Source organism: Symphodus melops (genome assembly GCF_947650265.1).
Source record: "Symphodus melops genome assembly, chromosome: 3".
Taxonomy (NCBI): domain Eukaryota; kingdom Metazoa; phylum Chordata; class Actinopteri; order Labriformes; family Labridae; genus Symphodus; species Symphodus melops.
Window position 1 is genome coordinate 10,144,659 of NC_136693.1, and position 16,549 is coordinate 10,161,207.

The following is a 16,549-nucleotide window of genomic DNA, read 5'->3' on the forward strand; positions in this document are numbered from 1 at the left end:
GCTAGCTCATTTAGCAGCAAAAACAGACACAAGTCAGGTTGTTTAGCTAGCTTTGTAAGGCGAAATAAAAATCAAACCCTTTTTTAGGTCAATTATATAACAACATCTGCCTCATAGTAGTAAGCAGGCAATATTTTTGGATTGGTTTCAATGGTCTTTTTGGTCTGCCTCTGTGAGATATTAACCTACTGTATGGATCAGTTTTAGTTGCTCCAATACAGGGTTTTTGATGCTGGGGGGAAATACAAGTCATACCAGAAAAACAAACATGACAGCAACAAAAATTGACTTGAGGCACAACATTAAGTGTCAGTAATTATTTAGTTCGAGAATCCTTTGAGTTGTTGGCTAAATGGGATCCACAGACTCAAGAAAAAAAGAATGGTTTCTGTCTTGGCAATGTTTAAGTTGTACATCTTCCAAAACACAGTCGTGGCTGTCTATCATTGTCCGTGTCACCATTCCTACAGCTATTTATTCTGCCAATAAAGGCACTCTTTCGGCAGTACAACACTGATGCATTCTGGGGATCTGTATGATGAGCTGCTGTATAAATGTCGACCAAGATTTTATTTCAGTAATAACAGTTTATATTCCTGCTCTGCTGGGTTTTTTTTGGTTTTTTTTTAGTTTTTGAAAGGTATGCTTGAAATCAAAACCAGTAGGCAGTGCAAGAAATCCTTTGAGAAACATTTATCTTTACATTTAAGTTTTAAAAAATATTGTATTGTTATATTTGGCTCCACCTGCATTTCCAAAAAACTTTGAATTGGGGAACTTACTGGAGTCTTGGAAGTAGATGTCATTCCCGTTGTAGGCATTCTTCAGCTTGTTGGTCATAACACGAAGCGCCATAATCTGTTGTCGTATCAGTGTGTCTGGCCTGGTGATATCCACATCCACCTCTGGGTTGTTCTGCTGATTAGTTAGACCCTCCTTCACCACCTCAGGGAAATATCTGGACGCAATGGCACACAAAACTTGAATCACTGAAAATCTTCATGTGGAATCTCATGAAGCATATTTTGCATAATGTAGAGTTTAGTAGATAACAATGTCCACATAAGCTCAATTACATTGCAGTTTTGTTTTACAAAAATAAACTTTTCTTTTTATTTTCTGGCAATTGTCTTTATGTTCACTTAATTCAATTCTTTTGATCAGGAATTTTTATCCTTGCCATATCCACTGCACCTCATAGACATATTACCTGATCCTGAGTAACGGACGGAAAGCACGCAATATAGACAGAGGTTTGGACAGATTAGTGGGAGCGCTCTGCGTGTATGGTTCAGAGTACTTTTTTTTTTAAATCCCTGGACATAATTTGTTTTTTAAACACAAAGTTTAGATTTATTTATACTGCCATTTAATAAAAAAACTAAACAATATAGAATTAATTGCTGAAGCAATTGCTGTCCTGTTTTTTTTATGTTGAAGCTCTTGTGTCTTGAAATCTAACTAATTAATTTTGACATTTCAAAACCGAAAAAACAAAAACAGAGTTTTATTCAAAATAGAGTGTGCATTATTTATGTTAAGTAACAGGAGAATCCGTGGTTTTTATAACACTCCTAACATTTCCTGGCTCTTGCTGACATTTTATTAGCTCTAAGCATCAGTTTACCTTCCAGATTTAGAGCCATAGTTAAAAAAGGTGCTGGCACAAACAATAGAAATAACATTTCTTTTAAAGCACCATCTGCTGATTTTTTAATACTTGGAGAGGGCTAGAGTGAGCGGGTATTTTCTCTGCCAGCGTCTTTAGTTCACTCTCAGAGAAAACAACTCAGTGTCCAATCTACTGTTGGGCTTGCATATCTACACACTGCAGTGGTGATAAGAGGGGCAGGAAACTCCACAGTCCTCTGGGAATTAGGGCCTCAGAGCTTATACAGAAGTTCCTCCTATAAGCACTAACCATTGTACTTACAGTGAGAGAATTAATCCGGGAACAGACTGTAGTTATTTAAATCCTTGGAAGGGAAAATGTGATAACCTGAGAGCGCTGTGGTTTTAAAAGAGGAGCAGAAGTCCTCACCTGCCCTTCGTGTGGCTGTTCCAGCACTGCTCCTCATCAGACTCGGTGAGCTTGCCTTTGGCACAGATGTCATCTGGCAGGTTGGTCCAGAACCGTTTGGACTTCTTCAGCTGCTCTTTGATGTCTATCACCTGCCATGGGCCAAAACAGAGGACAGAAATACATCAGCATGATAATTTTGTAATTCAAAGGCATAGAAGAGATCCACTTGTAAGTTTTCTGACAAATTGACACAACCTTTAAAGTTTTGAGAATTAATATGAAGTCTGTGGAAGTACTTTCAGTTAAACAACTACTAAACAATATTCAAAATGATATTTTGAATGTTTTATTGAACATTTTGGTTATAAAAAGGTAAAATATCTCAGTGACACATGATCTTGAACTAAGAAAGGTAAAACAAACAGGAATGCAACAGGCCCCAATAGTTCTGCCTCCATGTCAAACTGTGACACATTCTGATTTTAAACATTTATACAGCAGCAAAAGTTTGTGTAGTTGCTCAACTCCTTATTCTTATTTATTCCACCAGGAGAAAAGTACTGAAGGACCGCCTGGAGTTCTTCTCCCCCTCCCTTTTTGTGTGCTTCTGGTTCACTTCCATCCATATTGTGTTCATCTGTGATGCACACAAGACAGACTTGGAGTTTCCAATTTGAAACTTGGTACAAGCAGTCACCCCCGACTGATTCCATCTGGACTCAGCAAGGAGTCTGAGTGTGTGACCCGTGAACAGGCCGGATGGAGGACTTAGCACGTACAGAAGCACATTGTGTTCGATATTGTTGGTAACAGTGATAAAGACAGAGAACACAAATCCTGTCTAAAATGAATGAAAATGTGTTGAGGTATGAACCGTGTACTTAAAATCTCAGAGTTTCTCTTGCAGGATAGCAGAAAATATACACCGCTCAAAAAAAATGGGAACACTTAAACAGCACAATGTAATTCCAAGTCAATCACACTGTGAAATCAAACTGTCCACTTAGGAAGCACTGATTGACAATCAATTTCACATGCTGTTGTGCAAATGGAATAGACAACAGGTGGAAATTATAGGCAATTAGCAAGACACCCCCAATAAAGGAGTGGTTCTGCAGGTGGTAAACCCAGACCACTTCTCAGTTCCGATGCTTTCTGGCTGATGTTTTGGTCACTTTTGAATGCTAGCTCGCTTTCACTCTCGCGGTAGCATGAGACGGAGTCTACAACCGACACAAGTGGCTCAGGTAGTGCAGCTCATCCAGGATGGCACATCAATGCGAGCTGTGGCAGAAAGGTTTGCTGTGTCTGTCAGCGTAGTGTCCAGAGCATGGAGGTGCTATCAGGAGTACATCAGGAGACGTGGAGCAGGCCGTAGGAGGGCAACAACCCAGCAGCAGGACCGCTACCTCTGCCTCTGAGCAAGGAGGAACAGGAGGAGCACTGCCAGAGCCCTGCAAAATGACCTCCAGCAGGCCACACGTGTCTGCTCAAACAGTCAGAAACAGACTCCATGAGGGTGGTATGACATCCACAGGTGGGTTTTGTGCTTACAGCCCAACACCGTGCAAGACGTTTGGCATTTGCCAGAGAACACCAAGATTGGCATATTCGCCACTGGCGCCCTGTACTCTTCACAGATAAAAGCAGGTTCATGTGACAGACGTGACAGAGTCTGGAGACGCCGTGGAAAATGTTCTGCTGCCTGCAACATCCTCCAGAATGACCGGTTTGGCGGTGGGTCAGTAATGGTGCGTTTTGCATTTCTTTGGGGGGGCTGCACAGCCTCCATGTGCTCGCTAGAGGTAGCCTGACTGCCATTAGGTACTGAGATGAGCTCCTGAGACCCCTTGTGAGACCATATGCTGATGTGGTTGGCCCTGGGTTTCTCCTAATGTAAGACAATACTAGACCTCATATGGCTGGAGTGTGTCAGCAGTCCCTGCAAGATGAAGGCATTGATGCTTTGGACTGGCCCGCCCGTCCCCCAGACCTGAATCCAATTGAGCACATCTGGGACATCATGACTCGCTGCATCCACAAACGCCACAATGCACCACAGATTGTGAAGGGGTTGGCGGATGCTTTAGTTCAGGTCTGGGAGGAGATCCCTCAGGAGACCAGCCGCCACCTCATCAGGAACATGCCCAGGTGTTGTAGGGAGGTCATACAGGCATGTGGAGGCCACACACACTACTGAGCCTCATTGTAAAGAACAAAGTATTTTTAATAAGAATACTTCACTCGTTCAAATCTAGGATGTGTTATTTTAGTGTTCCCTTTATTTTTTGGAGCAGTGTATAATCTGTTCCTAGATGTAGATGTGATTCATTTGCCTTTTTCAGACTGCTTTTTTTAATATAGAGCTCTTCAAAAAAAGCCCAAGTATCAACTTTTCGCTAAAAAACTTAAAACATGAAAGTAACATAATTTCCAGATGTTCTATTGTGAAATGAAGCAGAAAACTGAGCCTGTCTTAGACAAGTGACGTTTTCACTGTGGTTTTGTGTGTGTTTGTCTGTGAAAGTGGGAGACTGTGTTTAAATATATTTCGGCAAGAAAGACTATTGTTGATGGGTCATGACCTTCTCTTTGAAATTCTATTGCTTTCATAAGTGTTGCAATTTTTTTCTGTAAATTGTTTTGGACTCCAACCAATTTCTGCTGCTGCATTTTTCAAGGCTCTGAAAGCGAAGACTGCAAAATATGTCTCATACAATTTATGCCCATATTTTTCAAAAACAGCTTCTGTAATGCAGAGTTCACTGCTTTTATGCTAAACATTACAGCTCAGTTGCTAAAGAAATCCAGTTTGAATGCAATCAGAGTCAAAACAATGATATGTTGCTTTATGTAAACTTGCCTGTCCTGCCTTTAACGTTAACCTTCGTATTCAAACAAGTGAAATAAAAGTTTACTCAGGGTTCAGTTACAGGTGAAGTACTTTGATGAAAGCAGAAATAAATTAAATATCCAGACGTATATAACAAACATTCAAGGATGTGCACACCTCACACATCCAATACCACACCCTTAAAATAATAAACATTTTATTTTTTAAATAATTAGCTCAACTCAATCTTGTGTCTGATGGAGACAAGTTGACGCCTTTCATCTCAGGCCTCTTTAGTATTTGTATTTACATATCAATCATACTTTATCCTTTTCTTCTAACTTTTATTCAGACTTTCACTTAATGTTTATCTTTGAACTGTACCTACCTACTGCTGCTTGAATGGACTGTGATTGTAAACTGTGATTATAATTATGAATCTGTTACAAGCCACCTCAATCACAACAAGGCAAAAAAAAAGTACCACGTGTTTTCATATCAGACTTTCCTGCAACAAATTCTCGCAGATCTCTGAATAGAGGGGAATGATAACATGCACCTTTAACATTGTTTACACTTTGTTAGAGGTACTGCTTATTTTAAAGTGCACAGATACATTTAATCATGTCAACACCCGATTAGTAAAACAGCGTTCATACAGTTTTTCACAAGTGCTGCGTCAAATGTGTTAGTACAGATTTTCAAAGCAGCACAGTGTGTTAATGTGTCATCATCTTTTTAAGTTGAACAAAAAAAGTACATTTCTGTTATTGCATAATGGATTGCCAGTCATAGTATTGCAGTGCAGTGATAAGAGTTTGAATTGTGGTACTGAGTTTTAGAAAAATCAGGTTTGGATGAATTCTTGTACAAACAACACCGACAACACAACAACTATCTTGGGTGATGTAGGTTGCTACACTCAGACAATAAAGTTAGATGCTTCTTAAACTACTGTAGGATGTTAACTAGTAGTCAGCCTGCTAGCTATTGTTTGCTGGTTATTTTCAGACAAAGAAAGTGCTTAATCTGTTCCTTAAACTCAAATTTTTAAGGTGCCAAGAACTGTTAAGAATTGAAAAGAGTCTTGCGGCTCTGCTGTAAGCGTTTGCAGTTGATTACAGCCCACTTGTCTGTATGTGAGGAGTATTTAAAACTTGTGTGGCAAGGGTTTATTTGCCCTGAGCTCAGGGTCACAGGCTTAGCTGTGCATATTAACAATAGAATCAATTGGATGTGTACGCATTTTAATAATATCTCCTTGCAATACACTTAAATTGTACTTTACTGTGCTGTAGTTGTTCTCTGCAGAATTTTAGTCAGTGTGCATTTACCTGGGAAGCAGAGAGACTATCATTCAAATCAGCTGTCAATCAAAGTCGTCTGTATGTTCACACACTATGTGCTGTGGTTAATGTAAAACTCATCTTACAGCAACATTCCTTTATCTTGTTGTATCTTCATTCATGAAATAAGTACTGAATAGAGGAAGTACCACACAAAGTATAACTCAAATCTGCTTCTAGAGCCTTCTGGAAATTTGACAAGTCAGAAAAATCAGCTTTATTGGCCAGTTATGTTCAAAACACAAGGACTTTATCTCCGGTAGGCTCTCGGAGTGCTCTCTCTGTATAATGTAAACATGAAACTCGAACAATCAATTAAAAATATAAATGAGTAATAATTAAAGACTAATATGTACAAGACATATAACAAGTAATCCAGTCTTAGCATGCCTAATTTTGAATTTTGAGTTGTTGTTCTCTGAATTAACTCTTGCTGAGATTCTCACTTTTACTGTTTTTAACAAAAGGCAGTAAGTAGAAAGTTCGAACTTTGGTTATCTAATTCAAACATTTTCACATTCAATAATGACTACTCACCCCTTTCCCTTTTCCCTGTCCCAGCCACCGGCATCATCCTCATCACTGAATAATGTCTCTTAACTATTTTGAAAGCATTTCACTAGATTTACGTATTTTATTGGAGTCACCTCTTTGTAGCCATTTATTTTATTAGACTTTTTATGCTGGCTTTACATTAGAAGTTAATCTGTCATAATCCCTTTTATAGAGTTATAATCCCATTGCAGAATTCTGTATTTCTTCTAAGTGTGACAGTTTTCTTTTTGTGTTTTTAAAGTCCTAGTTTCTCACCGATAGCTTCTCATTTATTTCCTGCTGTCTTACGTTTCCAAAATCCCAGCCTGACTTTTTTTTTACCCTCTAAGAATTTCTCCTGCCTTCCTCTATAGTTTATCCTGTTTAAAAGAATGACTAATTGTTTTATCCTAGGTGGAACACTGCTAATAATAGGCAACAATTATGTAGACTAACCAACCATATAGAGTGTTTTCCATAATATGTCAAATTGCACAGCCATGGCTACTAAAAGGGCATTTTTGACAAGGAGTACTATCAGGCTAATAACAACAAGAAAATGCTATTTTCTTTTGGAATGAGCTGCCATCTAGGAGACATACAATGTAAAACAACTTTTGGTTGTGATTTGGACAGGAATCATGCTAATGCCTTGATTACTGCGCTCTATTGGCTACTTCAGGACTAAAATAAACTTAACAAGATGATGACTCTGAGAACCTCAAAAACATATAAATTCAAAGCTAAAGTAGAAGCCCTTGTTACTTGGTAACTGGGACTGCAGTAATAGTTATTAAACGAGAGATAATCCTAACAACATGTCAAATCAAATGTATAAAGGACATGCACTCACACAGACACACTCAACCCCCCTCATGTACTAGTTACACTGGGGATTTGGCAGCGTACATACGGCGAGGCCTCGGGTCTTAACAGGACATGAAAGGGCGAGCACCAACAGGATGCCACTGCAGGAGACTGTCCACACATTTGATGTGGTAATCTTGTCACAGACACACCAATGCTTTAACACAGCGCTGGTGTGGCTCTGATTCACGATTGCCCAAAGCACCCTGGCACGGACAACAAAATATGGATCTGATCAGACTGTGCCAGCTTATTTTACTTAACCTTTAAAATCTAAAAAGAGTGCTGTGCAATTGATCTGGTCTGCTCTGGAAACAGAGTTACTGCTGACTTAAACACTTCAGAGGAGCTGGAGACAAGGCGGAGGGATAACCAATTAATATAAACATATGTAAATAAATCCATTTATGATTCATTTGATGCTTATTCAAGAATATTAGAGTGTTCAGTCAGAATAACAAAGGATACAGTCCACATGAACAATGTCAAGAGCTCAGCATAAGCACGGCAGTAAACAAACATTTGTTCATAAATAAATGCAAACATGTAAGCACACAAACAGCCACACACATACACACACACGCAAGAATACACACACATACATACACACATAGTCGTTAGGGTGAATTTTGAAAAGAAAAATAGTAAGCACTAGTGTTTACACAAGTGCTCAGGGCAGTGAGTCTGACTCCAGCTTGCAGTTTCTGCTTTCATGTGTCTGTGCTGCTTCGGCTGCAGGATGAGACGCAGCTGAACCTTCACTGTCTCGCCTCGTCTCTGAGATAGCTGCTCTGCAGAAACTTCTAAATAACTGATTGTATCAGCTGGAGGTTCAGGGTAGACGAGAATGAGGACAGGGATGTGAGGTTTTTCCCAGACTCATTATAACTGTTCTTTTGTGTGTGTTTTTACTCATTACTACAACCAATGCTAACTGATATAAGAGTCCTTCAAAACAACAAGATGGTTATAAACTCTATATTTCCTTAAAACTGATATTGATACACCTGTATAGTCATAAACATGCCGTAGTTTGTGGTGCTGTTGAGCTGTATTTACTGTAAAGGGAGAGGCTTTGGTTTCACATTTAAAGGTAAATGTAGACTTAACTGATTTATGCCTCACATCTTTATATTTTTTGGGTAGATTTGTTCCGGGTGGTTTAAAGGAAGAATATGCGACAGGTTACATATAAATATAGCAGAAATAGTATGTCTCTCTGTATCATGTCAATTTGTCAATCCATGTCAATTTCTATGCAATGTGAAACTACAAGCTGCTAACACATCCAAAGCAGGCCACAATCAATTACAGCTCGAGCCAAGGCCAAATTTGTCTGTGCGAACGAGAGGAGCGTGGAGGCTCTTAGGATAGCACAGGTGCAGCAAAACCGCGGTTTCTTTTGGCATTCACGCTGGTGCTCAAGGGCGACGTCTACTAGATCAAAAAAGTAGCACATACTTGCTTTAAGCTGAAATCTCTATAAGAAATATTTTATGTGCATGAAACTCCTGTAAACTGAAAAAAACACGTCACTTCTAAACACGAATTTTTGGTTGACAAAGCTTTTAAGTTCAGTTCTAGTATTCCGATCTCTTCGCTTGAAAATGGTGTCAAGTGGTTGTTGATCTCTATATACATACGGGGCATCTCTCCAATATTTAATGTAAATGAAATTTCCAGTGAAGTTATCACTTTCACGGGTCAGAATGACTTGCTTAATTCTAACGAGAGGTCATAGTGTTCACTGTGAACAGCACTGATATAAACTTAATAAACAAGACACAGTCAGGCAAACCCAAAAAGCTCTGAAAGCTCATGGTATCTCCATACACTTCTTATTTAACAGTTACGTGCATGTCATAAGCTCTTTTTAATGCTGTGTGGTAGCACCTTTTGTCCAGCGTATATACAGTACATTTCTGACTGCTTGTCACTATTGTTGTTCACTGATGTAAACAGAGTGGGAGTAGAGCTTTAGCTTACTGAAGCCATGATTAAACACTATGATTGGCGCCTGCTGACGTCCTTGTTAACAACAGTGATTCTCTGCCTAAGAAAACACACGGGCCATTAACGAAGCCAATCAGAACAAAGACGTAACTGCAACCAAAGCATGCACCAGCAGCTTGTCAGTCCTGTCAAATGACTCATGCATTTCCCAATTACAGAATGAAATTGACTGAGAGAGCAGAGCATCTTTTAAAAGTAGCACAAACTGTAAGAGCAGAAGACACAGCAGCTAAATCAATGCAACATTTCCACAAGGTGGTTTAAAACTCCCCAGATATTTTAAATAAAAGATTATACTATTTTAATTTCAAATTTCTTTGATTTCAAAACCTGTGATTTTAAAACAAATACAATAATATCAACCCTTTTTAAGAAAAGCCTACAACAAGGACGATGTTGGTTGTTTTCCCTCATGAGACTTTTCTTTCTTGATGGTGGGCCAGGCTTAATGTCAAGTGGTTTTAAAAGCAGAGCATCTGAGCTATTTATTTGTTAATCACTCAACAAAAGCTCTTCATAATTTACTGAATTACAAAATCAATCATATTTGACAATGAAGAGTGTGTAAAATACAGCTCTAAGCGTTCACATGTATTGAGGTGAAAGCCTACAAGCCTACAATTACAAGCAAGAGCACATGTAAAAAAGCCTTGAAGATTGGAGATGCTAAAAGTGGATCAATAAACCCTGGTCTGCAGGCAACAGGGCTGCTTGTAGAACATTTTCAAGGGGATTCTTTGTTATTTATAATTAAGTTTCATTCAACTTCCACACATGACAACCACAATACCCCATGACCTTCATGATTTTTACATCAATGTTTCAATGGGAGCCACCATGACAAAGCCACCATGACAGATGGAAACATTAGCTGTTACGTCAAAGACAGCTGCATACAGAAGTGGGAGCTGCTACTGATATCTGGTATACTGTTGATGTATGTATGTGCTGCTTTGATAACAACCTCATGTCAAATAAACTTGGATACATTGTCGGTGAGTATGTTCTCTTCCTAAGATCGGCTTCACCCATTTGTCTTGACTACGGTAAACATGGAGTTCATTTTCATCGGGGGAGTAGCAGAGAGAATCACTCCCATGATTCTCATGACATATTTTGTTATTGTTTTAAATGAGAGCCCCTCTGGCGGCACAATTTACATACTATGTGATTATTGAAATTTCCTCTCATTGCAACCACGACAAAGGCAAAGTCATGTTGCTGCACTTACTTTAAATGCTTTTATTTATTAGTATAACTAAAGATTTTTTTTTCTACAGTTGTCTGGCAAAGCAGTGAAAACTTTCTTTTAAAAATCTCAAAATCAAGGACAGATGATAGTTAATTATAGATTTAACATCAAGGTGTTGGCGTATGTCTTGTGAAGTTTATTAAAGGTCAGCTGTTATCAGGCTAGAGCACATGAAAAGATTAGAAACATCACACCTTCTGAAATGTGACCAGAGAGACAGAAAAAGAAAGCAGCCAAAAATAAAAGAACCAAACTGAGATGGACAGACACCTATGCATGTGCCCACTGGACTTCTTCAAAGACAAAAAAGCCCTTTGACAAAACCAACTGGGTCTGTTGCTCATTTCATCATTTTCATGCAGCAACATTGGCCCTCTGTTCTCTTCTGGTGGAAGAGACAGTTTCAGACTAAGAGCAGAGATGGACAGCCTGCTTTGTAGCATCAAACTAAGATCAATAAATGTGTGTATACAGCAACAGTTAACAATTACCAGTAAATGTTCATTTTCAACTCTGATGCTTTTTTTTTTAGCAAGTACAATGTGCTCTTAAACAGTTTGTTTTTGGAACTTTTAAGAAATTCCTCAGACAACAACTGAATTCTTAAAGACTCTTAAATGCTTAATCCTTACTATATAACTGATGGATTTGCTTAAACACACAAAATTAAACGATGCAAAACACACATGATGGACAAAAAAAAATACTCATTTAGTATCACATGAATGTAACCTCATGATGAACTGTTTTGAGAGCGTAATTGTCCATGGACATCAAAGATAAGTAACTTTTAAGGTTTATACATGTAAATTATAAAACAATTATTACTTGCATTAATTTTTATGTGCATTAAAATTTCCATCTACTCTAATGAACAGATGAATTAATTTCCTTTAGACTTGTTTTTGTTTGAAATTATACAAATAAAGTTGCCTTTAATACCTTATTTAATTAATAAATAAGGTAAAAGTTTAATTGTTAGTCCCACGATTGTACAAGTCTTTGCTCCAAAGTGTGCAATTAAGAAGCAATAGTTGCTTCATCTGGGTGAACCTGGCTAAATGGAGCAAATTAATATTTTCTTACATTTAGCACAGATGATGCAAAAAGTTTGAAAAAATAATTATCTAAAAGGCACTTTGGCAAGTTTTGTGTCTGTGGTGGTGGTGTATGTATGTGTGTCTCTCTCTGTGTGTGTGTGTGTGTGTGTGTGTGTGTGTGTAGGTGTGTGTGTGTGTGTGTGTGGGGGGGGGTGTCTCTTCTAAGGATGTGAAAGTAGGGCTGTAAAAATGTTTCTGCTGAGGGACTCCCAAACCCGAAAATAATCTATTATTCAGGCAGAAAATCAAAGATGGATAACAAAAGGTCAAGACCTTGATACTGACTCCATTAGGTCTCAAGATGGCACGACTGCAGGCGAACAAAATACACAACATACTTTCTAACACCTCAGGACCAGCAGAACAGGTTTTAAGGACAGAATGCACACACAGGGAGCGGAGGTTTAAATGTTATATTGAGAAAAGTGAACTTGGGGCCAAACTTTCATCATATACAGCATGTAAATTCCTGCAAAAGGTTCTACTATGAATAAATCTAGTGATTTTATGAGGCATCAAATCAAAATTGATCTTCATCTGTTAGTAGAGAACACTATAACATTTCTAAACATATTTCATTTGTCTTTGATGCATCATGTTTATTTTTCTCGAGGATATAATAACTCAGTAAAAGTGTAGCACCAATGATCAGTAGTGAGCAATTTGAGTGCAGCACATTCTTGCTAAACAAACCATGACCTGACTAATGTAAGCACAGATGGAAGTTTCATACACAGCTGGTTTTGTGTCCCATCCCAAGGGTAAACATGCCGTTTAGGGAAAAAGGCTTTATAAACAGATGCTTCGCTGTGAGGTAAAAGTTCCTGAAGCAACTTTTTCAATCAGGTGGTCACACTGGTGAAAAATTCAGCAAAGCATCATTATTAATATATGCATTGACATCTGGACTCATAGGTACAGTACAAACATTTTCTTCCAAGTGTAGCTACCAAACAGCTTAGTTTTTTTTTTCTAAACCCCATGTTCTTGCCTTTAGGTTGCTTGTCATATTTTCACTAACTGTTGGCTACACCTTTAGCCACCTTACAATGTACCAAGAAAAGTTGGGCTGTATCTTTATCAAATGATAACCAATGGGATCCAAGAATGTGAAAGCTGTTTCAAATCACCTGCCTGACTGTAACTAACAAGCCTGAAGTTGGGAGGTTCGTGCAATGTCATTTTCCAACCAATTCCATAACATGACACTGTTATGTAGTTGTGAGTAAAGGTTTCCTGGAAAAATGCTATTACTATTACCATTATTCCATGCCAGTGCCCAAAAAACTAAACTTAATAAACCTGAACCTAACTCTATGTCTGTGAGATAAGCAAAAAGACAGATTACTTTCTGTTCCCAAGCAATAACTAAAGATAGTTCAAATCTTCCTAACTCGCACGAGTATTTACCCACTTATATAGCACACAGTCTGGGAACCCTATTATGTGTTGCTCCATTGTAAAATAGAGTAATTTCCCATCTCAAGCTAAATTCCAAACTGGTCCAACAAACCTGGCTGCTTCCCCTCTGAGCAGCTTGACAGTCGACACAGCCAGAAAGCCACAGCATGTCCTGGAATCTGCCTCAGCTTCTGCCTCACTGCTCATCAGCAGGCTTTTTAGCCATCTCCTGTTACCCCTGACATGGTGTGGTTAGTGCTTCTGCCTAAAGGTGGACATGTTTGCTGTGCTTCAACACAGCTGAGACTTTGTGAGCTAAACTCATCTATGCAGGCAGGCAGGTGAACTGAAATAAACCACAGTGTGTCCAAGGAAATCCTATTTAGTGCATTATTCAAAGCACAGGATCACAAAATGCAGAGCCATTGTGTGAAGTGAGCTAACCCAATTGCTATGAGAACCGGCCGTTTTGTACTGCTTCCCTATGGTGATTTTTGTACTTTTTTTTAAACAAGTCTTTGCCTCTCTTTATACCATTTGAATCCACCAGTGTTGAGAGACTAGTTCAATATGCAATACCATTAAGTGGTTCCAGTGGCTGTCCATTTGACCTAGAAACGGGAGAATCCTATAATTTAACCTTATATGTAAAGGTCAAATGAATATAATGTATACTTCATTTTGGTTAGAGCCTGCAGGTTCTTTTGGATTGTAGTTCCAGTTTTGGCCGGATCTACATACAGTAGATGTTCCTCATGCAACGTTTCTGTGTGAGAGTTGGATGGTATCAAGTAACTAAGATATTGACAGGAACAAATTATCCCCGATTCCCTTGTTTTAGCACCTATAATTAGCTCAAGGTCAATCAATACTGATGCCATCCCCAATGTTAATTATTCATCAATTTCCATTTGTGCTTATTGCTGTTGTGCTGATGAAGAGGTATGAGCCCTTTCCAGTGTGCAATGGACATTTCACCAGTCAATTTATAGCCTTACACCCCAATACATTTGCATTTTTGATATTTATAGTCTCCTGACTTGAGAGTCCAATGAAAAATCGAATGAACACACAATATGAATGATACAACAGTGACTTTGAACATTTTCTATTATTTAAGGGTTTGGGGTTTAATATTTGTGTGTAATGCCTATACAGAATATTATTCTTTCATACAGTATATTGAGATGTATAAAAAGCTACACTGTTGTCAGATAATTGTTGGTAACATGACCATTTATGTCTTGAATTTCCCTCGGGATCAATAAAGTATCTATCTATCTATCTATCTATCTATCTATCTATCTATCTATCTATCTATCTATCTATCTATCTATCTATCTATCTATCTATCTATCTATCTATCTATCGATCCATCCATCCATCCATCCATCTCACTTTCGACGTAATGTATATTTTAACTGCAATATATTTATTACTCAGCACATGTTACCTTCAACCTGTGTATATTTAACTGCTTCTGTCTATTTATACTGCATTAATGACCCATATTCTTACATTTTCATTTGTAAATTTGGTTATAGTGTAATTTTGGTTATTTGTGAATTTGGTTATAGTGTTTGTATATTTGTACTTTTTTTTTTACATTATCTTTTGATACTTTGACATGGCCTCTGTTGCACTGGATTGCTCTAACAGCATTTTGTTGTAGTTGAACAATGACAATAAAGACATGTTATTGTGTTGTCTTATTGATTTGCTCTCCACTTGACCTGTTTTTTCTGTTTACAGGCGATGCCGCTGAAATACTTGTGGACGATACCACCAGGCAGCAACTTTGGTTTTTGATGAATAAATGAGAGCAGAAGTACAAAACTAACTGCAGCTGTTTAAAGTTTAAAGCTGGCTGTATAAGCCAAGCAACCCCAATAATGTTAAAATACAAATTTTCACTGTGGAAACCGATACAAAATGGTTTTGATGGAAAAAGCTAATTGGTAGAGACTGAATAACGTAGGAAGTTTGCGTGATAATGGACATCAATGATTGACTGTTAGGTGGGTGGGTTGTAATTGTTTGCTCGGAGGCTAAATTGCTGACCTCAACTCTAACTCTGAAAATTAATTGACTGAAAATTAGGTAGAGTCCGCATTTCCATTATTTTACCTGTCATTTCTCAGCTTCACAACGCCTCTTCAGGGACCAATGGGTAATGTCACTGAAACTGTTTCAAATGTGTAAAACCATGTTTTACACAGTCAATGGGTACTGTAGGACAGAAACCAAAAATCAGACGGCTCATGGAACCAAATATCAGTTTCCTACTGATTTTGCTTTCCATGTAGATTCCATGGATTACTTGTACTGTTGAGACAAGAGATATGTGGAAGTTTTTGTATTTTTAGTTGGTATATAATCAGAAAAATCATAAAGACAAGAAGAGTGAGCAGCAAAAGTCTACATGAGCTTGCCAAGGAAACGAAGCAGAAAAACAGGAACCTCCAAACAACAGGCAATGGTTTGTCATTTACCAAAACATGTCCCAGTAAGGAAATGTTCTTATCTGCACTGTAAAGTTCAAATCTAAATTAAAACAAAGAACGTCTAAGTCTGCTCAGAGCATTGTTTGTGATGCATCAAATCGTATGTGCACTACTAGCTTAGCCATGCATAAAAAGAACTTCCAAGAAACACTGTTTCATGTGAAGAGCACAGACACATAAAAGATGTAAACTTCAAACTACTCTGAATAAACCGTGAGGAAGTAAATGGATATGAACAGTAATAAGCTGCCTTTAAACACTGCAGAGTTATAGGGTGGCCCAATTGATCTGTTTTGTCTGTCCATGTCCATTAATCCCAATTCATTTTCACAGACAGGTCTCTGTTGAGCGAGCATGGCTGATTACAGATCAGTCTCTGTCAGCTTTCCATCTCTTTTGACGGACAGAATCACCTCTGGATGGACGGTCTCATCGCCCTCTATTAAGCCATGGAGGTGACCGGTGAGACAACCCAGTTTACACCACCCCATTAATTTCATCTCATCATAATCGGTGTCAAGTGAAAAATCTCAAATAGCCCAAGAAAAGAAAGAACTTTTTTCAGGCTCTCAGTACAATTTTAAAATCGGATTTACACTGAAGAGTCATTTCCATTTTGATGAAAAATACAATATCTTTCAGCCGTTTTGAAAAATTGGAATTGGAGACAGCTCTG

General features: G+C 38.3%; 1 protein-coding gene across 2 annotated transcripts in view; it reads right to left on the minus strand.

Moving 5' to 3' along the window:
• The window catches only part of LOC306821416 (glypican-6-like), a 128,861-nt gene that overhangs the window by 5,628 nt on the left and 106,684 nt on the right, over positions 1-16,549 (minus strand). For both annotated transcript variants that reach the window (XM_079339813.1, XM_079339812.1), the window contains 2 exons: positions 2,042-2,172; positions 783-958 (listed from right to left, as the gene is read on the minus strand). In XM_079339813.1, the coding sequence (XP_079195939.1) occupies positions 783-958; positions 2,042-2,172 (307 nt within the window). The remainder of the gene's footprint in view (positions 1-782; positions 959-2,041; positions 2,173-16,549) is intronic.